We start from the raw sequence: 27,746 nt of genomic DNA on the forward strand, positions 1-27,746 counted from the left end.
TTTTTTTTTACATATTTAAAACATTAAAGTTTACTTTATTTAAATTGTTATTTTAATAACAATAAATTATTTATTTTAAAATAGTAGGATAATGATTGCAAAAATTATCTTGCTTTCAAATTTTTACACTAAATCATAACTAATTAATTGTTTCTATTTTGAAAAATCATATTTAAGCAAATTTAAGTTATAATAAATTAATATTTTCATATTTTACTATTTCATTGATTATTAGAATATAAAAATATAACTGTCTTAATAGTATAATTTAAAATACTTATGAGTCACCTTAAGGGATTTAGGGCCGTTCATACATTTCAAGTTAGGTTAGTGTCATTTATGAGAGAATTCTGTCGGTAAACACAAAACAAATTCTGCTAGTTAGCGCTATTACATTTAACTGGAATTGGAAGAACAGCCTTTAATCAATAGTAAATACAACAAAAACAAATTATTCTATAATTTATACACATAGATTTGCACATGGAAAAAGCTGAGTGGCAGCTAACCTTCCTGCGAACCAAGATTTTTCCTTAATAAAATCATCATATTATACAGAATAACAAATATTAATTAAAAAAAAAATTATTTAACTATAATAGGTCTGCCCCTTCTCCCAAGAATGTCTACACATGACTATACTCATATACTAAATTAGTTAATTAATTTTAAAATATAAATAATATAATTTACCAGATATTTTATCATGATCACCATTAACATTGAAATATTTAAATCTGGAATAATAATATCTAATGCTTTATCTTCATTGCCTATATCATCTACATGAATATCTTCACATACTGTTAAATTTTTCTCATCTGAAATCATAAATAATTTTTTAATACTGAAAATAAAAATTTTAAATTTGATTTAATTTTTGTTTTTGAAAAATTCAAAACACCCATTTGTAAATCTGGATTTTAGAAAACTAGATTGTAAGAACAGTTATTTAAGTCATATAGTTCATTTTTTGAAATCTCATTACTTTGTTAAGTAAAGTTGATCCAATCCTAAAATATATTTTAATTAAAAAAAAATGTATAAATACAAAATATTATAGGTAGTTATTATTTAAATATTTTCATTCTTAAAAAATAAAAATAAAAATAATTATATTTAACAAGTAGAGCAAAGATTCAATACATAATATGTAATAAAAAATTAAAAAATATTTATTACAAATAATTTTATTTATCAGATCTTCTTGTTCCTGTATTAGTTAATCATTTTTAAATAAATAATTTAATTTACCAGTCATATCTTGATCACTATTAATATCTTTAACAGTTATTACACTAATTAAATCTGCATTAACTAAATCATGTCCTCTGTCTACATTGTCCATATCAACTACATGAATATCTTCGCATACTGTTAAATTTTGTTCATCTAAAATCACAAATAATTTTTTAATACTGAAAATAAAAAATTTTTAATTTGATAAACATGGAGAAAGGCAAAGATAGTGACCCTGCCCAAACCAGGCAAAGACTACAAGGACCCTAAAAGCTACAGACCTATATCTCTACTCTGCCATAAATTTAAACTGTATGAACGAATGATTATGAACCGTATAAAAGAACAAGTAGAAAGGAAACTTATCGTCGAACAAGCCGGTTTTAGGTAGGATAAATCCTGCACAAGACAGGTAATAAACTTATGTCAGCACATTGAGGATGGTTATGGGAACAAAAAAATTACAGGGGTGGTTCTTGTAGACTTACGGTGAATCACAATCTAATACTAAAAGAGATATATAAGTATATAATGACTGGCACCTAGTACAAATAATAACTTCTATGCTACGGAATCGATGCATTACTGCCACGCTAAACAATAAATGGAGTAGATGGAGAAATCAACGAAATAGCTTAATACTTAATATCGAAATTGTAATTACAAACGGTACTGGTTTTGTTGTCGTTCTCGATGCTGGCCATCATTACTCTAACGGAACGTATATTTATCTGGTTGCCAATTGACGACGGGAATCCGAGTATTTGGAAAAGCTTTCGAATTAGCTCACAACCGTTTCTGACACCGTCACGAACATTGTACTTCATCGATCAAATTGCACCAGAGTTCAAGATGACCGAGGAAAGAAGAGCGATCGCGAGCGACGGACCTTCGCGTTCGACGCCGCCATCACCGTTGACCGTGTCCGATGTCGCCAGTATGGACATCGAACGTCTTAGGGCTGACAAAGTTATGTGGGCCATGTACGAGAAAGGGTGGAGGGACACGTATGCCTCCGTGATTGCTGCGCTGGCCGCAGAGCCCCCTCCGCCGCCTGTTGATCTGCGCCCCGTGGTCGTCGGATCCGACCGTGGACAGGCGAGCACTGATTCTGCGGCCACCGTTAAAAGTCAACCGACCGTCGATTCACGCCCTACGGTTACCGGACCCGTCCGTAGCCAGGCACGCATCAACCGGAACGCGCGGCGCAGGAACGTTTCCGCTCGTCCGTCGAAGTCGCAAGAACAATCGATTGCCTCTACCACTCGAGTACGTTCGTTTTAGAATATTATTTTTTATTTTTTTTTTTTGCGTGTGTGTGTGTGCGCCCACTGTGATCTACATACCTGATACATATATATATGGTTCGGAAGAATATTTTTCGGTATTATAACTCATACAATTTTCTTTTTTTTTTTTTTATAACGCTATATATTCATTTGAAACATTATCAAAAGTATTAAAACAGTGCGACTTCTATTTTCATAATGAAATGTTTACTCGGATGTACTAAGTAACGCGAACGCGTATAATCATGTAGTTTTCTATTCAACAATCGTAACATATTTTTCACTGTTCGAAAAAGCGATATGAGTGATAAAAATCGTTTCCAAAATGTATTGTACATCTGATTAAAATCGTAATTTAACAGATATTATCCGACGACGATGTGACGACGCAGGAAAGGAACTGCCGCGATTGGGTGAACAGTTTGCAGAAATGCGAGGAACACGGACCTGAGGACATTGTACGCATTAATATAATAATATTATTCTTACATCCATAAGCGAAGTCGATTTCATTTCATTTGATTTTGGGTCTATTACATGAGCGTCTGTAATTTTCATAGTTTTTCAACACATTTCTAACGTTTTTCGATACGATAATGTATTGTGTAAATAATTTATACGTTCATCGTGTACGAATATGACGAAAAATATGTACAAAAAAAAAATATACAGTATATGTATATATAAAAAAAAAAAATACATTTTGTTTTTCAATTTTGAATTAGATTTGTCCCAATTCCGACGTTGACTCGTTCATCTCCATGACCAGCGAAGAAAAAGAAGACGCTTTGTGGCAACCGTTGTCGGTAAATATTATACTAAACATTTCTATAGTACAGTGGAATAATATGATATTACTCGAATTATATTAGCATTGTTCTTTAAATGTCGATTTATCCAAAAAGTATATACGGCTAAATACTTACCGATAACTTGCGGAATTTTCTCCGTGTCTGGATTTATTAATTTCTTTTATTTTCTACTATAAGAATCTTTGAAAAAATGCATTAATTTTTTTTCTTTTATAGGCACTATGTTTCCAGAATTTCACGACTGCGGATATTATCGAGTACAATTCAGCTTGGACTAACATTCCTGTTAGAACATGTTGTGATCATTGCGTACTCAAATTTTGATAAACCACAGCTCCATAGGCGCTAAAGACCGGATTCCCGTGCAATTGCATCTTTTTATGACGTGTTCTAAATTCTATAGAAATAAGCTACAAATCCAAATCAAGAAATTTAGATTAATTTAAAGAAAGTTTTATGTTGCACAAAATTGCATGTTTTTGGGTTTTTGCACAAAATTGCACGTTTCGGGTTTTTTTTTTATAAAAATTTACTTTTGTACAAATATATTTGTATTATTTTTATCGTTGCTATTTTGTGTTGTTATCTATATGAAGTATTGTATTTTTATATCTAATAATATAATTATAAATAATATATATATATATATATATCGATATAATACGACGTAATTTAGATTACGACTGTACTACGAAACTCGATAGATTATCGATTACATGTAGGTACACATACAGTACTACAGTCTATCCGTAGCAGCCGTAATTATATTCACGTTTTATTCAACAATTTTATTGTTGATACTTATTACTTATTATTATTTAATTTAAAATTCCGAAAATTGGTAGTAGTCATTGTTCTAAAATAAAGTGTTGGATCGAAAAATATCCAGAATTGAAAACAGAAGGCAAAATTATATTTTGCACGTCGTGCAGTAAGGCTATTGGTTGTGAACGTAAATCACAAATCGACGCATACTGTAATTCAAGTACGTACCTATGTTAACACTAATTTTCTGTTGTAGTTAATTATTAACAATTTATTTATTTATTTTTTGTTCTTATTAGCTGTACACCAACAAATGACTACTACTAAAAAGAATAATCGTAATCCGGTGCAATTGTTCATATCTGAAACCACCTCAGCAATGGCTAGTCGAAACGAATTTTTAACAGATATGTGTTTTGCCTTGGTAGCCACAAATATTCCTTTCAATAAACTTCAGTCGACACCATTTAAGAATTTTTTACAAAAATATGTTAGTCAGAATATTCCAGATGAAAGTACGTTACGAAAAAATTACTTAAAATTATGTTTTGAATCTATTCTTACGAAAATACGAGAAAAATTAACTAACGAATTAATTTATATTATGGTGAACGAAACGACTAATTCTAGAGGGCTGTATGTTTGTAGCTTAATTATTCTGATACTTCATCCGGAAATAATGCCTACTTCATTTCTGATTTCTTACAAAGAATTTAAAAAAACTAACTATGAAACAATTTCTCGATTTGTGAATGATAATTTAACGGAATTTTTTGAAGACACGTTATTTCAAGATAAAATTCTGTTTTTTATCAGCGATGCCGCACCATATATGATAAAAGCTGGAGGAGCATTACAAATATTTTATTCTAATATTATTCATATACCTTGTGTTGCCTATGGCTTAAACCGTGTGGCCGAAAAAGTTAGAGACATTTTCCCGGGTATAAATAAACTAGTAAGTAATGGAAAAAATTTTTTTTTAAAAGCTCCTCACCGTATTACTGCTTATAAAAATTTTATGGACTGTCACTTTTCGCCAGAACCTATAATAACAAGGTGGGGAACATGGTTAGAAGCTGCTTTGTTTTACTCTGAAAATAATAATCTAATATAGAAGATGACGCCCAATCTGTCAAAAAAGTAAAATCCATTTTGAGTACTACATCTATTATATCTGATTTATCATTTATCCGAACACATTTGTCCCAGTTGCCAAATTTAATTATAAAACTTGAAAAACAAAATTTTACTTTAAATGATCAAATAGGTGTAGTTGAAATAGTAATATTGAGAATGAAAAGGGACAAATACTCTATGAAAAATTAAAATCAGTATTTGATAAAAATCCCGGATACTATATTTTAAAACTATACAAAAATTCAATAAATGGAAATGACGTAAATTTAAAATAAGATCTTGCTATTATAAGCTGTTACAAACAATGTCCGATAACAAGTGCCGACGTAGAACGTGTGTTTTCACAGTTAAAACACATATTAAGTGATAGAAGACATAATTTTACCGAAAAAAACTTAGAAATGTACATGATTATAAATTTTAATCAAATATTGTAAAATCAGTTATATATAGTTATATATATTGTCAGTTAACAATTATTTTAATTAAATTAATTACATTTTTTTTTTTAATTTTATATTTGAGTATAACAGTTAATGTCAACTTAGAAATAATAATATTATAAAAAGGAATAGTATTAAAAATAAAATTTGAAGTACCTGTAATGAAAATTTTGTTTTTGCACGATTTTGCACATTTTAACATTTTAATTGCACGTTTTTTAGGTGTTAGCTGCACAAAAATCCGGTTTTTAATAGGCGCAAATCGCAGGGGTGCTAAGGGTGCTTAGCACCCTGAATTTTGATGCTAGCACCCAGAATCCCGTGATTATAAGTTATAGTACTATTACCATCATATTTCTATAATAATTACATTTATTAAAAATTCAAAAACAGTTTTATATTTATTTAATTATTTATAATATAATATGTTGAGTTTACGTCTGGATATATTAAACTGCAATGCTATATAAAATATATTATATAATATCATAATAATTGTTGTGAAATTATTACGCACAACGATTGTGTACACAACTGCACTACTATAATAGTACACGCCGATACCGTTCCGTCGCGGACAGCCGGACGGCCGTTTAGCAGTCGAAATAGCCCAATCCAACTATTAAATATAATATTATAATATAATTATTTTCATAATATTCTGAGTTTATATTTTTACATTTTGAAAATAATCCTTATTACATTACAGGTACTTAGTTGTGTTATTATGATGTACGTTTTCAATTTTTCTTGGGTTTAGGTAGGTAGTGCACGTGCACTTGTGCACATACACACGAGCCGCCACTGATCAATATGTGCATTTATAATTATTGGAGGAAAATGGAATAGAGTTTTATTCGGAGGCAAATAGAAATGGACACAAATAGACAGTGGATGAAAACAGCATCGGCCAATGAAACGAACATATTATGTACGGTATAGCAGTATATATATCCCTATTTTGACTAATAATAAATGGACATTACGAGGAGTGACCGAACGTAGGATATCCAGAGAGTTGCGATAATATGTTATCAAAATTCAATAAGTTAATATGTATAATAGTTTTCAAATAAGTTATTATAGATGGGATGACATATGTTCCATTGTGCAACAAGTGGAAGGATTTATTGGGTGTAACAATAAAATATAAAAATAATAATAGATTTTAAATTGTAATATGATTTATATTTTATTACTAAAAATAATTATTTGATGATTATAGAAAGCACACTTTAGGTTATGAATAAAAAAAAAATAAAAATATACTTAAAAAAAAGTATCAAATATAATAATTAACTAATTTGTTTATGTTAATGAACTTAATAGTTATTATATAATACATTGTGTATAATATTGTTATAATATTGTACATATTGAATCATCAAATAAAACTCGAAAAAACACAGAGGGATCTGCCAAATGAGTACATTAAATAACATTAGCGTTATAATTTTAAATAGACGATTATTATAGATTATTATTTTAATTACTTCAACAAAATAAACGCATCTACTTGATCACACAAAATTTTAATCTAATAGGTATACATTGCTTTTTGGTTCATGTGTAATTATAGAATCGAACATGAAATTTAAATATAAAAAAACCAACTAAGTCCCTGAATTGCAGAGCGCCGTCTTAAAACGTTAAAACTATCAACTAGGTATTTCAATTATAAAATAAAATGTTTACATTAAAATTAAAAATCATAAAATTATTTTTCAAAATATTTGAGTACTAGTATTTATCCAAGGAATATAAAAAAATCCTTAATTCTATGCCAATATATCGTTATATATATAAAAAAAAAAAAAACATTTTCTTTTACTAAAATTATTATTCAATAATTTTATCCAAATTTATTTGATGTAAAAATATAAACGATTATCGATTGTAATCAGTCATTGACAATTAATTTGCTAAACTTTACGTAGTAGTCATGCAATCTCAGTTAGAGAAAATAATATACCGCCTTTCTGTATATAATCGATTTCCACGGTTACGTGTTTTATTATAAACGGATACGACGTTTCAGAAAATTTGTCGATAAAGTTCATAATGCTGTTGGTGACTGTAAAAGAACGACGGACGAGATGATTAAACAATTAAAGGATAGATTCATAATTTTGCCATGTTCCCATAAAGTATTAATTGATTTAAAGGAGATGACAACGGATTGTTCTGAATCGCATCGACGGACTGGGAATCCGGTTGCCTCCAACGTGATTATACCGATTACTGTGAAAAGTAATTTGGCACATAGTATTTGATTTAAACGGCGTGTATGGTCCCTGCCGGTTAGTAAGTAGATATTAATTGTAATGACGTTCATCTCCGTCCGGAGAGTAGACGTTTCCTCGGTAGAACCGAAAAATTAGCACCTAGTTAAACGGTAGACTTGTAGTCACGAGTTGTTTTTTCGGTTAATGTAAACATATAAAATACTAAGGACCTCAGATATGTGGGTAGGTTATTAATTAATAGAAACTAGCAGTTTTTTTTTTTTTATTTTTATTTTTTTTTTTTTATTTAAGAGGCGCATAAAATATTTGCCTCAGCGATTATAATAACAATACAATATGACTTAAAATAATGTTAAATTTCACAGTTAATATATAAAAACATAACAAGATAAGAGAAATAAACATAATTATTAAGATGAAAATAAAAATATCGAAGATAGTTAATTATAATATAGATAAGCATTACAATAGAAAGTTTCTTATTTTAATATTTAGAGATGTGGTTGTTAGCTATTCGGCTAACAGGTAAACATAAAATACAAATATAAAAATTGCAGTTAATTACAATTATAATAATAACTTAGGAATAATATTGTCGCATGAAATCGATAATTAAGTAATTAGATAAGAATATGAAATTAAATGGTACACAATTTGATGTACTTACAATGATATATGGAATTACAATTGACCTTTATTTAATAATGACGTAAGGAGTGACAGGAAGGGTTTTAAAATCGCAGTGAGTTCGGTAAAGAAAAAGTTAAATAAAGTTTCTATATTAGGAGATAAGTGGGAGTTTTTATAATTGGCGGAAATAGCTTCGGCATATGATGGTTTAGTAGTATTGGAATTTAAGGTGGATTTAGGAGAGTGAATATGAGATTTGGGAGTAGAAATTAAGTGTTCACGATGAGGTGGTCTATTTTTAAGTTTTTTATAAACAGTACAGCCTTTGTAATTTGCTGGGTGACTACCTTGGCATAAAGCACATCTGGCCGGAGATTCTGATGACATAGTGCATTCGTCAGATCTATGTTCTTCACCACATCTGATGCATCGTGGAACGTGGTTGCCGTAACCCTGAGTGTGCCCGTAAGCTAGACAGCGGTGGCATTGAGTTGGGCCTTTACGTGAATGGGGTTTTTTGACAACAATTTTTGTGTGCGGAAGATAATCGATTTTGTATAAATTTTGTGGCTTTTTTGAGGTCGACGAAAAAGAGAGGTAGAGATGATTTATCGGAAGAGCGCTTAATGTTATGAACGTGAGTAACCTGGTGTCCCAATTCCGAAAGAGCGGTAATTATATCTTCAGTAGTGGTAGAAGGGTGGAGATTACGAATCACCACACGTAATGGGCGCTTATCATATGACTGGTATGAATGAAAACTGATATTGGTCTCAACTAGATATTTAATGAGTAGTCTGTGATGCTCATAGAAATGAGTATGGATGATCAGGTAAGAAGGAGTGGTTTTACAGATAAACTCAGTTGTATTGATAATTTTCATCAAGATTGATGTGAAACTGGAAAAATTACTCACGCCCTTAATATAAACTGCAGGTGGTTTTGGTGGAATTTTTTGATCATGAGATTGAGTTTTGTTTGGCTGTGTGTTTTCGTTTGAGTCGTTTAGTGTGGTAAGAACTGAGTACCGGTTAGGAGTTATAAATATTTTTGATTTATTATCCACAGGCTTGGGTGAAGGCGAAGAAGACGATACATTTCTTTTTGTTTGTGCCACGACTATTAGTCGATTGGGCTGCCATATTACGTAAACGTAAAGACAGAATATAATAATATAATATTAGCGCATGAAAAATAGATAACGGAGCGAACGTAATGACCGTGCGTTCATGATGAACGTTATCGCCGGACTGAAACTAGCAGTTAAACAGTGTATTTATGTATACAAATGTAGTGGTAAACCGTTATTGAACATGAAATACTTCACACAAAAACAATAAAAAAAACACCACAATAGCATAACTGTTAATAGTATTTTATACTATATTATTCAATATCAAATAAGTTCTATGAAAAAATTAATTTGAATGTTACATTTTATGATCAACAGATATTTAGCCTTTAATTCTTAATACAAGTAAATTACTAGAACGATCAAAAAATTCCGGACTACTCGTACTAGATACCAGTAACGGGAAGTGAACGATCTCCGTATAGATTTGGAGAGCTTCCAAGGTAGGGCGTTGTAAATCAAATTTAAATTGAAATCATTGTAACCTTTATGGTTTGGATTTGAGTCAGAGTTTGTGCAACACCCGATCGAGAATATGATTGTATCGCTGGAAATGAGTGGGCTAACACGCGAGACGAGACGTTAATGTTTGTGATGATTTTTTTGATGGAGCAAGAGGAAAGACAACCTAGTATGAGTTTGCGAGCTCTGAGTTCTAGTTCTTGTTTTCTGAAGTGTGAGGTTCTTTTCGTTGGGCTAGGGGATAGAGCCACACACGATTTAAATGACGTGGCAAGAGTACGAACACTTTACCCTTATACGTCCCGTGTGGTGGCTTGCAATGCGACATTTACGCAGGACATTCGTGTTTTCAGATCTACATTCGTCGGTAACCAAAAATCTTTGAGGAGACAATCAATTTGTATTTGGAGCTGCATAGTAACTGAGGATTTGGCAGTCGAATTGCAAGGTTTGTGATACTAAAGAGTTACAATCGTCGGTAATCACTCCTCTAGAGTAGCAGCTGGTTGCTTAGTTGGAGCCGCACGATAGCATTTCGTATGTTTGATGAATTATGGTCTTATCTGTAAGTGTGAGGTTTTTGGAGAGGATGGAAGTAGTGTGGAACTATACGTAGTTCTGTAGTGAGAGTTCGAGACATGAGTTTTTTCGGCCGGAGCATCATCTTGACTAACTTAGTAATCACCGTCGCCAACCTATTACCTAGATTCAGAAACCGGAGTAAATTTTTTCAAATAATATTTGACAAATGTCCCCGTCATTTATATTATTACTCATACTCAATAATATTAAAGGGAGTAAAAAAAAAAAAAAAACAAACTATAGTACGTATACTAGTATTTCAATAGGGTGGTTATTATGTCCACAACGCAATACGACCCCGAACAATATATAATATTTTCCGAACAATGTTCGATTTCGCTCTAAGGTCCGCACGTCGTAGTTAACAATTCGTGATTGTTTATCATCTAAAACCTTCGCGCGGTCGTATACCTGTATGTGCACCATGGTGATTGTTTTCTTTAAAACATTTAACTCGTTAACCGGGATAAAATAATTTACATTTTATAATTTATATTATAATAAGTATGCACGTTCAACATAATAATCTTACATTACAATGGTCATTTGGTAAAAATAATAATAAAACTATTATACGTTAGTGATTGTTTATTTTGTACGTATAAATGCATGCGTAATATGCGCGCTTGCGGTTCACGATCGTGGCACGAGGGTTAATTAGCGCTCAGTTTTGTTTTTAAAAAACGGTCTTCGTCAACCAGCTTATATAATTATTAATAAATGTGACTGGGACGACAAGACTCGTGTTTACTTTTCCATATTGACAAAGGTCGTAGTAGTTCTCATAATTTATTGTCTTCCTGTCCACGTAGACTTAACTAGAAATTTTCTCGGAGCATTAATTGCCATGTATATCATACACAATAAAACGTATGCTATCGTTATGTGTGTTCACCGCAAATGCAACGTCGGTAAATTTGAGCGTAAGTGCGTGGAAATCAACATGTACGTGCGCGTATTATACCAACAACATACATCCTGTTCGGAACAAATACCGCCGCACAAAACTTTTAAATTGGACACTATTTCGTCATGCAAAATCGAAACATTTTTTCCCGCTCATCACTGTACGTGGATACGAGCTGCACAAACATACATCCGTGTACGTATCTCTAGGTTACCATCCAGTCGTGTTTTAGATGTCGCGGCTATTGTGAACGTTTTTCCTCAAATCTCGGTAAATAGTTGAAATTCGATCGGTTAGTATTGTTATCATTGATATAGCGATTTCTTCCGTGTTCAATTAAAATTTAAACATAAAATGTCCATAAATACTAATACTTACGTTCCATTGACTGGAATATTGTCACGGTAAATACAACACACACACACACACACACACTCACAAATTAAATTAAATTAAAAAGAAATAATAAAAATCAAATCAATGTAATAAAATTAATAATATATTATTTTATTATTATTATAATGATAATAATAAAGCAATAGAACAATGTAAATGAAAACAAATGTTAAATTACAGAATGTAACGAAATAGAAAAAGTTACAAGTGCCACGAAGTCGGCTAAAAGCAGACAAGCTGACCGATAGCTCGTGGCAGTTGGCACACTGCGAACGCTTCGTGATCGCCGTTTCCCAGAAATGGTTCTTTTAATCAATCGATCGTTCGGATTGATAATCAAACGTACCATGGTACAGTGACAAAGGGATGTGACGGGTGGGATCATGGTATCTGTGAACTTAATCGTGTCAATGTATATCATCATGCAGTGGTTCTCAACCGGGGTGACATGTCATCCAAAGGTGGGGGTGACACGAAATCTCCACGGGAGAATGAAAAGAAAAAATAAGAAAATTATTAATTTTAATAAAATCATATTATTTTATTTATTAAATTGTCATGTAAATAGTATACCTTTAAGTTTGTATCTTTATATTATTTATATTTACTCTTTGAATCCAAGAAACACGTGCAGTATTTTGATTTGCGAAATTGTTGCCTTATCGATTATTTTATCGACTTAACCAGGATCGTTAGTCAGTTATTCTGCAGTCGCTATATAGTACTATAGCTCTAAAACTCTAGAAAATAATATGTGACTAGATTTTTCCATCATTAACTTTCGATTTGTTGAAGTTGATTTCCATAACTTTGTAAAAACCACCAGGATCAAATTTCTCATTAGTTTTTTTTCACAAATCACTATTATTATATTATTTTTATTTGAAAATTTAAATTTTAAAGTGTCAATTCTAAAATTATATAGTTAAAATTGTTTATTATTTTGATGTTAGGGCAACGTGGTGCTTGATTCTAGTGGCTAAAGGCGACATGAATGAAAAAAGGATGAGAATCACTGTTATAATGTGTTGTACACAATTTATAGTACCTATATAGAACAAATTATATGTATACACTATATTAAAAGGTACACTATATTAAAAGGTACACAATATCTGTAACTATTGTCATTATTAATAAAAAATTAATCTCTTGGATCGTGTTTTACATTTAATTAATGAAGTCGGATTTCTTTTTTAAAAAAAATGATAAGAATTGTTCTATTGCGTGACATTTCTATTTGTATATAATGTATTGCCAGTTTCGTTTCGTGTTTTACGAAACCAAAAAATTTTAATTACCTATAAAACATGCATGTTAGTCCACGTTTAGAATTTAAACATTTGATGAATACCAGAACTTATTAAATTTATTACATTTTTGTAATTTTCTTAAGAAAACCGCCACAAGCCAGTCACTAACAGTCCTACTCGGGTAATTTTTTATTTTACTTCGAAATAATTTAAGTACAGCTTTGTACTATAGGAATAAATTAAATTTTTTTTTCAATTTAAATTGAAAACTATTATTATAAAAATAATATTAATAAAATAATTCTTGTTTATAAATACCATTACGACAATAAATTCATATTATAATAGAATAGTGTTGTATAATTATTTAGGTGTATTTTATGAGCTATTAAAAATTAACATAATTGCAGAATATATTATTAATGTTATAATATTATAATATTACATTGCTATTTTAATGTCAGCTTATTGAAATATATGTTGGTGCGAACTACTAATTTAGATAAAATATATTTATTGTGATGTTAAAAACAAGTAAGGATAAAATCGTTTTTATTGAACATAAATTACGTTTTTAAATAATTGTACTTATATATATGGATTCGGCTATAAATGCATTTTCAAACCACGCACAAGTCGACTGCGGAACTTCCAAAAGTCCTAAAATATTCAAAAGTATTTATGATTTTTTTTTAATTTCTATTGTAATGTTTTTATTTTATACATTATAATATTACTTTGAAGTCCATGTCCTCGAACCCTCTATTACGCGCTATTTCTCTGACTTCGGACGCGATGTTTTGCTGAGACGTACCAGTAACATCTATGTACTGGCATTCGCAGGATGCAAAATGACAAGAGATTGCTTTTCTCGTTTCCTTTGTTTAACATAAAATCAAAATTCACCAACGCATATGATTGTTTATTAAAAGAAAAAAAAATTATATTTTGAGAGTATATCATATCTTTTCAGTTAATTTGAAAAATTTATTTTCAAATATACGAATAAAACTACATTTCAAGGATTTAAATTGTACAAGTAAAAGTACCTTTATATTGAAGAATTAGGCTAGTCGGTGAAATGCAATTTTCAGGTGCGCAATAGTTGCAAGACAATTTGATCATAACCGAGCTCACTATAGAAGTAAACTATTCTGTCACACTATGATCACTATGATACAAAGGATATTATCGTGTAATCAAATGATTAATAACAAAACATTAACTAATTAGTTGGTCAAACTGATTGGTTGCACGTGAGCTTATCGTTATTTAATGCTGTGAAAGTCACTAATGCGATTAAACTGTTGCGCAACTGAAAATTGCATGTCAGTGACTAGCCTTAAAATACACAAATAATGGAGGTAACTGATTGATACAATTATAATAATAATTTTTTTTTTCCATTATTTATAAACATTTCAGCGTACACAATGTTTTTGTTATTAATATGAACATAATTATTTATTAAATATACAATCATACACACATTTGACATATTCGGTCCTGATCCATGTATTAATAACGAATGAAAGAGTACCGTATCACCGGGTTCCATATTCAAATACTCTTTTTGATATTGATCGTATCCTTCAATCCCATGAAATCCTTTGTTCACGCCTCCCTTTTACGTGCAAAAGTATACGTGAAATTATGGCTATATTTTGTGGTTGTTAGGTTAATCTTACTTTCCATTTTGGATATTCGTGTGGAAGAAGTTTACCAGGGTTAACGTGAGAACCCGGTAACACAAATAGACACCCATTGGCCCTGGTGACCGTTTGCATGGCTGTCCACGCAGCCACAATTCTGTCAGCTGGACGAAAGGCAAAGTAATGTAAATCCTGTGGTTAAAAGAAAAGACAAAAAATGAATGACAAGGAAAATTATCAAATAATACGTTGAGCGAAGAGAACAAGACAGGCAACAGATGTATTATATATACATAATATCATATCGTGTGTCTATGGCAACAGTCTGTGTTGCTCATGCAGTTTTCGGAAGGCGATGATCAATCGGATTCTAATGCAAGATGGATTATGACCAAGGCTGTGAGTGTACTAAAAGAACACAATATATGCACGCAAGAATTGTGCACTAAAAGCCTTGCCACACCATGCGTTTTGGCGGGTCAAGTTTGGCCAGACGTTTTTCGACCGGATGACCCATAGATGCCACATCTATGCGTTTTTCGTTTAAAAAACGTTCCTTCTATTTAATTCATAAGTTAAACTGTTTCAATAACACAATATACATGACAACAAAAGCTTCTCTATCATCGTTTTAATATTATACTTACTTAATAAGTTCAGTACAATATAAAATATTTTATTTGGAATACAACAGTGTGAGATTTTGTGCGTATTTACATAGTATAATTGTTATTAATTAAAAAAAATTTAAAAGTATTATATTTAAAAAGTTGATTACTATCTACACAAGTAAGAATATTTATATAATTTATTAATTTAGGTAAATTTGTATCAATTAATTTATGAGTTAATACTTTGTTAGAATGAATCGTAAAAAAGTTAAAGCCATTGCTGTTTTATGGATACTTTTTTATTCAAAGCTAAGCATATTAGAATATTTTGTCAACAAACAGCCCAAAATCCAAAAATGAATAACAAATTATTTTTATATTGTATTTAATAAATAATACTTATGAACATACTTATAATACCATTGTATCTATTTTAGTTACTTTATAACATTTATATACATTTATTTACGAGTGTAATAACGATTTTTATCATAAAATGTTCAAATTATACCATATTTCATTGCATAACTCGAAGTTTTGATTTACACTTGATAAACTCTAGTTAGGCATCTCGAATAATACTCGAAGTGAATTTTTAACCCCCCTTCAACTTCGAGTTATTGCGACTCGACTGTATATATTTACATGTGTGTGTGTGTGTGTGTTATGACTTATGAAACATGAAAAGTTTCTTTTTTTCTCCAAAAATATGAAATATTTTATAATAATTTTACCTTAGTTGGTAAATTGGCGGAAATCATTATTTTAATTTTGTCGGAAACTGTACATATCCTGCCGCTGCAGGTCGATATTAGTCATGCTTATGATATAAATCCACATGAAATGGTATGAAATATAATAGCCGTGTGTGTCTATTTTGTACTATAAATGAATCCGTGTTTAGGCCTTTACGTTAAATCAATAGTGTAGCCGAGGGTAACGAGACTTAGGTCGTCCTATTTATTTTTACGTTCATGAAAATCATTAGTATAATTATAATTATTCAATGGGTATTATACACGTGAAATAATGTACCGGAAAATTAAAAAAAAATATGATCTAATCTAATTATCTTTGAAAACCAATCTAGAACACTATACTCATTTTACATACTATACTGGTGTTTGGGTGCAAAATACAATAAGCACTAATTATAATATTTTGATACAGTATGTTGGTTTTGAATATCAGTGTTAGGAAAAAACTTTGTTCGTGAACGCACGTTCACGCGTTTACGTTCATATTTTGTGAACGACACGCGAACACCACTTGCTTTTTTCAAATAGAACGTGTAAGAAGTTTATATTTTTAATGAATCTGAATGATTTTAGGGTGTTCAATTTTATTTACCATTTAAAAATATATATATAAATAATGAATATTTATTATAATAATATACATATTACGTATAAGTATAAGTTTTAAACATAAATTAAAATATACCTAGTACATTTTGTAAAGCTCCCATTTTTACAGAATGCAGGTTGATGATGTTTCATAAATATAAAATAAAAAAAAAAGTAAACGAACACGTTCACATTAAAAAAAAAAAAATGAACATGTGCGTAAACTCGTTCCTTTTTTATTCAATGAACGTGAACACGAACGAGTTCGATTTGTAAGTGAACAATCCGAACACTGTAGATTATTAAAACGAAGAAAACTAATAACGAATAAATGTGAATTTGATTTCTATCTATAATCACTGTTCCTCTACGCTTAAAAAGTCCTTTCTACGCCTTACAGCATTCAGTCGGATATCATTGCAGTGATTGATAAACGTATCTACGATTATTTTCCACATGAATTCTCATTGAGTGTGTATTGTTCAGTGTTGTAATGATGTGCATCATTCAATTGTATTCATAAAAGACGGCACAAATATTTTATAATAATGTATACTATTCATATGTACATGATTTTTAAACCATTTAAAATAAATAAATAACGGTATTTTTGATACCCACGCGAACAACACGGGTCGAACAATAAATACTATTGACATTTTAATATCCAAAGGACCGGTTCAAGGTCCATGCCGCTACATGTCCCTATATAACAGGGACATACAACCCTTCCCAGCGCTCTTGATCTTAGGTCGTCAGTGCATGCGAACCGATCGCAAGATCAATGATGCAACTTTTTTTGGTTGTCTGTGCATGCGCACCGTTCATACAATAACGAGAGAGTTTATACGTGCGATTTATTTTGACTTGTGATTTTAATCTGTTGGACTTGTGTTCTTCGTATAAGTGTTGAAGAGTATCCGGTTCTAGTGCAATTAAATTCTGCATTTGTTCTTTTTTCAACCTCGCATCGATATCTGAAGGTCTACGGTAAAACAAGTAAGTACTACTTTATTTAGCTTAGCAGAATATAATTGCGTTGATCGGCTTTCGAACCTTCACAACCTTGAAAGTCCTCCCTTAAACAAAGAGGAAGGTAACAACCCTTTAATACATTCATATCTCACTACCATTTATGTATACCACTTGCCCCCCTTTATTTTATCTTTGTATTTTTGGATTATTACAGTGTACGGAATACTACGATGAATGTAGGTATGAATGTGGGCTGATGTCTTATTCTACGAAGCGCTTTGTACCCAGCGGGTACTCCTATACCGATTTTCTATTATATCCTCTACTCTCATTCAGGGTGTAATGAAATAGCGTATAGTTACAGATATGTATGGGCCTTGAATGGAAACAAAAGCCGCAATAAAATGTTTAGTTTTGCATGATAGAAGAGGGATGAATGATACATCAGTAGCTTATTCGACTGAAAGTTGGAATATTATTATGTGTAGGTACGGATCGACTAAATAATGTAATTAATTAAAAATGGTTATGTGAAAATCAGGATAGGGACATTTTTCATTCTGTATATCGTATTATTTACTTTATTTTCAAATTATTATTCATCTTTTTTTTTTTTTATTTATTGAATTTTTTTATTGAAACAGTCAAAGTTTTAAAAACAACACCAATACTATCCTTAATATTTTATTATACTGAGTAAGTTCAAAATTGTTTTTTCAATAGATATAAACGCATTACTTTTTTCAAATTGATTGTATCTAAAATTGAATACAAATTTTGTACAGTTGAAAAGTAGTTGTATCAAGTTTAACATCAATAATGAATCATATAATTTTTGAACAAAAATTAATTGTGAAAAAATAATACCCAGTGCTATACAGTTAGGTTGAAAATGAAAACAATCACGAAATCTATTAAAACTTTGTGTGCATTTTTCTCGTTAGACAATATTTGGTATTAAAATCACTTTCGATATAGGATATACAAAGATCATTTAATTTATAGTAGTTATACAGCTTATAAAATATTTATTGAACTTCAAAGCAGTGGTATTTTAGGATTTTTTCTATACTCACTATTATTCTAGTAGTAGCATTAAATTTACATGTTTTTAACTATGACAAAATTTTAAATAAAATATATTAGGATATTTCCATCATATTTTTTTAAACTGTCAAGGATTTATAAAGTAATATTATGATTGATAAATATTTACAGAAGAGAAAAATAAATATAGAAGGATGATTTGAATATCCCCCTCTCCCTATAAATATGACATTAATAAAGAGTAAATATGATAGGTGATTCGATCAATTAAAAAAATTGTTTTTAATTTGATCTCTCATTGTTTCAAAAACTATTTATTCATTCGCGTAGCTTCCCCATTTGGGTATTTTATAAAATAAATGCATGTAGTATTTGTTTTGTATGTAAATTACGTTTGGTTACACAATTTTAAACACTGAATTAAGTATTAGAAATTTATACAATTTTAAATTTTCGTTAATTTTTAAATATTTGTTTTAGAACATTTTTATTACATGTTTCAGGTCTAACATGAAAAATTAAAAGTATATTCAATGCTGTGTAAAGTTTTTATTTTAAATATTTAAATTCCGATCATATACAAATATTGTTTCACTTGTTACAATTGTTAAATGCTGTGTGGGATAGAACATGCGAAAAGCAAACTAGTTCACGAGTAACGAAAGAAATTCAATAACTAGTCTGATGAGAAGTTATCGAACATTTTCATTCGTAACTCAATTTTAACTGTTCAACTAGTTAGGTCAAGTTTTTGAAAATATATCAGATCATCCAGTGTAACTGTGCAGTATATTTTTGTATGTTTAACACCCACGTGCGTATCAATAATAGTGAAAATAATGTAACTATTTCTTATAATCTTACTTGGTGCATCGGATGTCTCGAAGTCATCGATCCCGTGTCTGGAGGTTTGTTTATTAACATCGAATGCATAGCCATTATATTGTTACCAGTAACACACTGCACATAATCGAGCAACTAAAATGACACAATAATGTATTTTTTATTCTTTGATATTAAACCAGAATATTATTAAGTACAGAAAGATATCCTTATTGAATTATGACGATTTCGGGATTCTATCAAAAATATTTTGAAAATACAAGAATTTTTAAGTTTTTTTTGGGTATTTGAGTGTCTTGAAAGTATAAGTTTTGGTTTTACATATTTCTTTTATTTTATCTAAGAAATTGTTCTTTGATTGTTTATTTATTTAAAAATATCTTTCTAACGATTTGCTTTGCATATATAAATAATACAATTTAAAGGTTAAAATCAGAATATATTTAAAACAGTCGTCAACTTATAAATTGAATAATTTATATTGTTTTAAACGGGTAACATAAATTAATTATATAAATATTCGAATATTTTTTATTACATTTTTTTTAGTGATCTGTCCTTAATAAATATATTGTTTTATTTATTATTTAGACTTAAGTCTTTTTATCAAGAAATTTTTTGTATGACAATAATATTGATTCATCATTTTTAATACTTAATGAATAAAAAATATGCTATGAACTTTAATAAACTCTATTTGTGTTGACTGGGTAAAATAGATTATTTACGATAATAACTTTTAAATTTTAAGCTAGCTTTGGGATTATCAATAAGCTGTTTGAAAATGTATTATTTTTATATTGTTTCAAAAATGAATACATTAATTCATTAATTTTAATTGATTTCATAAAAATTCCTCCTAAAATATATTATGCACAATAATCATTTAAAATAATATTATTAATATAAAAGTAATGAATAGTTATAATACATGCAACCATTGAAATATATCAGGTATATTAGTTGTGGCAATTTTTAGCTTAGTACCTGGTACTTATATTTAATTTTAAATGATATGCATGAAATATTGTTAAGACATTCCAGAGGAATATTTCTTATACCCCAAGGCTATTTAATCGTCGGTAAAATGTTTTTGTGCTTATATTATGCCTTTAACATACTTATTTTTTTTTATCTGGTACAAACTGTAAATCTATAATTCTTTTTTTTATTAATACATTTGTATTATATTCATTGTATTTTACCACTGTGTGTATAAAAAATCCTTATATTAGTTTTTGTTTTTGTTATTATTAGGAGAGTATTTATGTTCTTATATCCATTAAAACAGTACAGAAAATAAGTTAAGATTATAGGACTTAACAACATTATTTTTTGATGTAAAAGAGAAAAAAAACTTTTTATCGGTATAAATAGTCTTTTTTTATTAAAAATATATACTCGTATGATCCAAACGAAATTTGTTTTAGGTTTGAAGATAACAAGCTATTAAAACGTCTTCATTTATAGCTCTTCAGATAAAAAAATGTTTTTCGTAAGTTGTAAGTTTAATCATTATTATTGCGATTTATACTCAGTGTTGCCTCAGATTCGCAACCTGTGCAATTACGGCAGTTTAAACGATCGTTTAACTACGTAGACGATTTGCATCTGATGTTGGTGAAATTATAGTATAACTATTTTAGAATATCCAATTGCTTTCAAAAATTCAGCCCCTAAAAGTTTTAATTTCAAAAAGTTAGGCCACTTAAGTAAATTAAGTGCATTAATTGAGTGGTTATCACTTTACTGGAATACTCACTATACTTTCAAAGTTACAAAATACTATCAAATAAGAATACAAATGGATACATTTTATGCTAACCCAGAAAAAGCAATACTTAAAGTAGAGTTTTATGAATTGGGGTTATTCATTATTGGTTAAGTATATTAGGTAGCTGACGAGGATTCTTATTTTAAAGGTATATTGTGTTTAATGACCATACCAATTTGCTAATATTTATATTATCCGAGTATTCGATTAAGGTTTAAATTTTTTTTTCTAAAACATTAATAATTATTACAGTTGGGTGTAGAAAATATTGTTCAAAAACATCATCCCATAGTATGTCTTGTATCTTATTGATACTGAATTCTTTGGAAATGGTTTCTTGGTTTCGTTTGGCCAATGACACATCTTTCATCACAGTTATTCCTCCTCGGTTGATCTTATCTTCACATATGTCAGAGAATCTTTGTCTATTAGAAAAAGTAAATATGAAATGATAAGTGTTTGGTATGACTTTAATAACGTGGTTTATGTTTTAAGTCAGGTGGGTTCAACCTTTTTCTAAGTTTGGCATACATTTTAGGTTAATATACATGTATACATATTACACATATATATGCAGGCCATTTATATACTAGTATTGGATATATTCTATAATAACCTTTTTTTTGTTTATTCAAATAATAATAATATTGGATTTGAACAGTAAATATATTTTTAACTATAATATATAAATATCAAAATCGATTTTACAGTTCAGATTATTGTGTTTAATATAGTTTTAATAAAATGACATTGATGACCTTATCCGTTTTCTATGTGTTTCAAGATATATAGGTATAGATACTGAATATTTTTATGACAGTTCACTGTTTAACTTTGAAACTTCTAATACGCATTTTTCGTTTGGGTTGAACACGCCAGTTTTAAGTCGTGTTAAATTTAAAATTATAAATTTTTGATTATCATTCATTTAAATTTATTGACTCCTAATCAATATTCAAGGGAAGCTTCTCAGTTATCTCTGCTATGATATTACATTTTTAGAGCACCTCCATAAATAATATAATTTCAACGAGGGTGGGACAGTGAACATTTTTTTTTCCAAAATATATTTTTGATGTGAGAAAATATTTATTAATCAATTTTGTATTAATTAAACACATTTTTGATTTATAATTTTACATCTATCATATTTGTTGCTACAATTTTTATTTATTATTTGAATTTAAAGTCTGTGAAATAGAAAAAGGAAAATAGTAATAATAATAGTGATGAACTTTAGGTGTGATACTAATACAAGACAAATGATTTTGTATAAGTTCGAGAGTCTTTATTTTTTCCAGTCCAAGCACTGGTGATAACTAATTTATTTATTTATTTATTTATTAAATAAATGCCCGTAGGCTCAAGTACATTACAGTAAGATAAATAACATAATGAATGAATTGATAAAATTGATAAACATGACATAAAGAAAGAACTACAGTTAGTATAATATAAATATAAATAAAAATAATAAATATATATTTAAATTATAATCTAATATTTCATGTAAAGTTTATTTATTTTTGTGGTTTAATGAGTTGTTAATTAAGTGTATTATACATTACTTGAATCGATCTAATAACGTTTCATTTATTAAATGCTTGATAACTATATATCCATTAATTTCAAAAGAATCTCTTTGTTCCGATGATAGGAGCCCATTGTTCGAGGAAAGTGTATACTTGTAATGTTTTTGATTTGCCATCATCCTGCAGGAGAATAAAATAGAATTATTAGTAAATGTGTATATAATAGTAAATAATGTACAAATCATTAGTAAATATTTATCATTAATAATTTCTTTAAGATGAAAATTACTTATTACAAAGTTATTTTTATTATTTATTTTCTTGAGTTTTTAGATTATAATTTATTACTTTTATTTAATAACACATTTAAAAATTAAAATATTAAAAGAGCATTAGGAGTACAGTATTATATGCATATTTCTCAAAAGGTAATTAAATAAATTACCTTTATAATATAATTCAAGTGTTTATTCTTCATATTCTGGTATTGATTTACAATTTTTATTGTAGTAAGTATGTGTAAGATAAAAATAACATATGTAGTTATTATGTTCTAATAAGATAAAATAAATTATTTAGTTATATTTATTTATTTTTTGATCAGCAGATGTTATACAAATACAATTATTACTTATAAAATAATAATATCACATGATTAGCTTCAAAGTAATAAGCTATTTTTAATTTTAAAGTAAGATATTATTTATGTTTTCATAAAATCAAAACCTTTAATTTCATACTTATAACTTTAATAAATATTCATAATATAATAATTATTGTATAATTGTGTAATCATTTATTTGCAAATAGATGATTAAGACATTGATTTTGAAACTCACAACAATTCCTTAAATATAGATATTTTAAATGTCTAAAATTATGTTATGAAATCCTGTTGTAAAATTATAATGTTAATTTGTTAACTACATTTCAATAATACAATAATTTTTCAATGAAAAGTTAAATTTTTTTTTTTTTTGATACTCAATTATAATCAATTTTCTTTTAAATATATTTAAAAGACATATTTATACATAATTTATTATTAAAATTCTCATTAGGAAAATATACATTGCTTGGGTGGGTGTGGAAAAGAAATGCGCCAAATAATCCCGGTGCTAATTAGAGTAAAAGCAAATTGTAAATGAAGAATTAGGAAATTCTAGGAATATGAGGTCGATATTTTTTCTTCTACCAGGAAATTAATCGGTCCAGCCAAGGGAGGGTTCGCATGTGCTTGACTGGAATTAAGCCGGGTACATAATAATTATTAATTTAAAATTAGGTGCAATGTTTTGTAATAACCCGAAAAGACAAAATAAAAAATAAAAGGGAAAACTTATAAAGGGTTGGGTGATATGGTGTATAGTATGTATTTATGTATAATGCATTATGGGTTGATTACCTTCCTCCTTATTTAAGGGTAGGCTTTCGGGTTAAAAAGGTTCGAGAGCCGATCGGGGCAACTGGATAGACTGGCAAGCCAAATAAAAAAGCACTTACTTGTATTGTAATAGTTATTCGATTGTAGAGGAGCTGTGCATTTACAACTATAGGTGAAACTAAGGGTCAGGCCATGGCCTGACTTAATACTAAAATTATGTATATATTATATATTTTAATAATTATTTAGGCATAATAAATAATATATTTATACACGTAAACGTACACATTTGTACATTTCATATAATACTATAATATAATATAGTATATAGATGCAATTGGTAAAAATAAGGTTTATAATTAAACATAATAAGTCTATTCTATATATTCGAATAATCGGTTTTATTAGTTATTGTTTAATTTAGACATTTGACGTTTATTTTTATAATTATATTATAGGAAATAATAGTTAATTTTACGTAATAATACTTTTTATATTTTTCATTTAGCCTGACCTAATAAAAGTGTCTAGTTTCGCCTATGTTTACAACTATCGCAGGAGTGCAATGAGGTTAGAATGAGTCAAACGCAAGAATTGATATGCAGTTGACACTTTTCAACACTCGCACAGAAGACTCAAATCAAACAAATGAATTAAATATAATTATCACCACCGTGTACGAATATTTAACTTTTATAAAAGTTAAATATTCGTACACGGTGGTTACTTGTCGCAGGAGACTTCTTTACTAATCAGACGGTCCGGGCACGCACTGACAACCAAGATCAAGATAGAAAAGAAAGATCAGAGAATCAAAGATTCAATTATTTAAATATTTAATTCAATCAAAGAGTTGAAGGATCAAAGAATCAAAGATCTAGCCAAGATCAAGAGCCTCGAAAAAGGGTATTGTGTCCCTGTTATATAGGGATAAGGCTGAATGCATCTTGAATTGATCGTTTCAAGATTTGACCTACTTATGATGTCATTGGAGTATTGTAGGGTTAGGCCTTTATTATTTGATGTGTGTTGTCCGTACGGGTATTGAAAGAGCCGTCATTTATTATTTTTTTAAATGGTTTAAGATCATATAACATACATTATTATAAAATATTTGTGCAGTATTTTACAATCGAATGATGCACATTATTACAGTTTGTATAACGTCATAAATAATGTAACAATGATAATATAATAATATTTAAACAATAAATAAATAATACAATATAAATTGACCGGCAATGTATATGCAGAATAATTTTATGAGTGTGCTGTAACTATAAGTGAATTAATTTGATAAATAAGAAAATATAAATTGTCACTAATTAGTAATGACTATGTTGTAGAATCTTAGTCTGTTGACTAGACAAAAATTTAGTCGCGTATGTCTGATGATATCATAAAATACTTGTATAAATTGACTGATACAAACTACCAGCGGTAAATAAATACATGGTAACAATATGTTAAGAAATAATGGAGAAACAATAACGTTAAACATAAAGTATATAATTCATAGACACATTCAAATTTATCTAAGATGGCTGTGTAACATCAAACTATCTTTAATTTTTTATAATTTAATTAACGGCGATAATTTTGGAATTGAAGAAGTGCAGAAGAGGTTGCCGTTTTCTAAATTTGTCACACAAAACTCGTTTTCATTACATAACTATGTCAGATAATTATTTATCTCTAAAGATGCTGGCCAGTGAGCGACAGTTAAATATTGAATTGAAGGTCGTTACGCACATAATACTAGCAATTAAATTAAAAGATATTTAGGTACAACTTAAACGGTCAAAATCTTTTTATAAGATATATAATTTAATGAATATTTAAAATTTGGCAAGTATACTATATGCAGCAAATCGTACTTCATTTTAAAGTGTTTTTTAAGTAGGATTTTTTTTGTGATTCCATAAAATATGTATTATCTAGCGTAAAGTGAAATGTGACAATTATACCTATGCTATAAGTTGTTCGTTTTCTTTTTTTATTTATTTTTTTTCCAACTTTGTTTTATTTATACTGTCTGATGATTATTATATAGTTTAAAAACTATTGAATTATTGACAGTAAATATTGACTGCCGTATTATAATATTTGAATATTTAACTATTTTTGTACAATTTACGTAGTTTTCCTAATTATGTTGATTTATCAAATAATTTTCAATTAAATGTTTTTTTTAAATCATTTCTAAAAATCAATCAAATAAAAAAATAATGCGTTATAGATTGCAAACTCTAAGTACTGTAAAAGTTCTTAAAAATAACATGTCAACACAGAGATGTTCATAAAATAAACATGTAGTAAATCAGTTACATTAGGTAATGTATTATTACAAGTTTGTTGGGACAAGTAACATTATGGAACACTAACCATGTTCTCTAATAAACTCCATTCAACCCCAGTTAAAAAAATCCGTGATGGGTTTAGGACCAAACGCATGTTGTACGTGAAATCAAATCTCCAAGTTTAATTTGTAGACTCATAAATTTGCAAAATTAATGAATGAGATCATACAGTATGTATATGTATGTATTATAAAAAATGTACGTGGAATTCGTGGGGTCAACTAACCGTAATATATTATCCTATTCAGACTCAGTGATCTCTTTAAGAGACACTAAATTATTATATTTATTGCAATTGCTGCGATGATGTGTTTTAGTCAATTATATATCGAGCTTATAGAAAAAGTACTGTAGAATCCGAATAAAAAGCGCTAAAAATGATTTAGGATTTGAATTATCAGAAATATATACATTTTCATCCAATATTGTTACGTAGTTATTAATTTATCGAAATGGTATACTCGTATATATAAATTTTCGTTGATCAATAACCGATAATGATAATACCTATTTTTTCTTCTCGTTTGACAACAACTACCGAAATGTTTCGAAACTCTACTTATCCGCTCAAACTTATTTTATGGTATGTTTTGTACGTGTCTCTTAAAGTGGACACTGGGACGCAACGGTTGTATTTCGTAATCGTCACCTCGTCGCTGTCGCAGTGCCGTATTATGATAATTACGCGCCCTCTACGTGTACCTGCTACCTAGTAGTTTTTATACGAATTAGCATTATTATTTATTATGATCTATTAAAATATATCACTCATTCAAATAATATTACCTATATTATAATATTTTATTATTCAATTATTATAGTTACTTAATTATTTATGATTTACTAAACGGCTAGAGGGTTACTCGAATATGATATTTTTTATGTATTGGACGATGGTAACATATCGGAATTGGATTTTTGGACGA

General features: G+C 29.0%; 2 protein-coding genes and 1 pseudogene across 2 annotated transcripts in view; 1 reads left to right on the forward strand and 2 right to left on the reverse strand.

Annotated features, from left to right (window-relative positions):
* Nucleotides 1-658: 658 nt before the first annotated feature.
* On the reverse strand, nucleotides 659-1,822 carry LOC112687541 (annotated as a pseudogene).
* A 2,317-nt stretch (nucleotides 1,823-4,139) lies between these two features.
* Nucleotides 4,140-5,669, forward strand: LOC112687539. The gene is made up of 2 exons (XM_025560282.1): nucleotides 4,140-4,325; nucleotides 4,405-5,669. The coding sequence occupies exon 2, from the start codon at nucleotides 4,419-4,421 to the stop codon at nucleotides 5,220-5,222; it is 804 nt and encodes a 267-aa protein (XP_025416067.1). The 5' UTR covers nucleotides 4,140-4,325; nucleotides 4,405-4,418; the 3' UTR covers nucleotides 5,223-5,669.
* An 8,092-nt stretch (nucleotides 5,670-13,761) lies between these two features.
* Nucleotides 13,762-27,746, reverse strand: part of LOC112687537 (phytanoyl-CoA dioxygenase, peroxisomal-like) — a 156,422-nt gene continuing 142,437 nt past the window's right edge. The window contains exons 3-9 of the mRNA XM_025560280.1: nucleotides 23,113-23,256; nucleotides 21,795-21,969; nucleotides 19,792-19,905; nucleotides 14,985-15,140; nucleotides 14,786-14,920; nucleotides 14,034-14,174; nucleotides 13,762-13,956 (exon numbers count right to left, since the gene is read on the reverse strand). Of these exons, the coding sequence (XP_025416065.1) occupies nucleotides 13,903-13,956; nucleotides 14,034-14,174; nucleotides 14,786-14,920; nucleotides 14,985-15,140; nucleotides 19,792-19,905; nucleotides 21,795-21,969; nucleotides 23,113-23,255 (918 nt within the window). The 5' untranslated portion in view covers nucleotide 23,256 and the 3' untranslated portion in view covers nucleotides 13,762-13,902. The remainder of the gene's footprint in view (nucleotides 13,957-14,033; nucleotides 14,175-14,785; nucleotides 14,921-14,984; nucleotides 15,141-19,791; nucleotides 19,906-21,794; nucleotides 21,970-23,112; nucleotides 23,257-27,746) is intronic.

Source organism: Sipha flava, unplaced genomic scaffold, assembly GCF_003268045.1.
Source record: "Sipha flava isolate LNK unplaced genomic scaffold, YSA_version1 356_pilon_pilon, whole genome shotgun sequence".
Classification (NCBI taxonomy): Eukaryota; Metazoa; Arthropoda; class Insecta; order Hemiptera; family Aphididae; genus Sipha; species Sipha flava.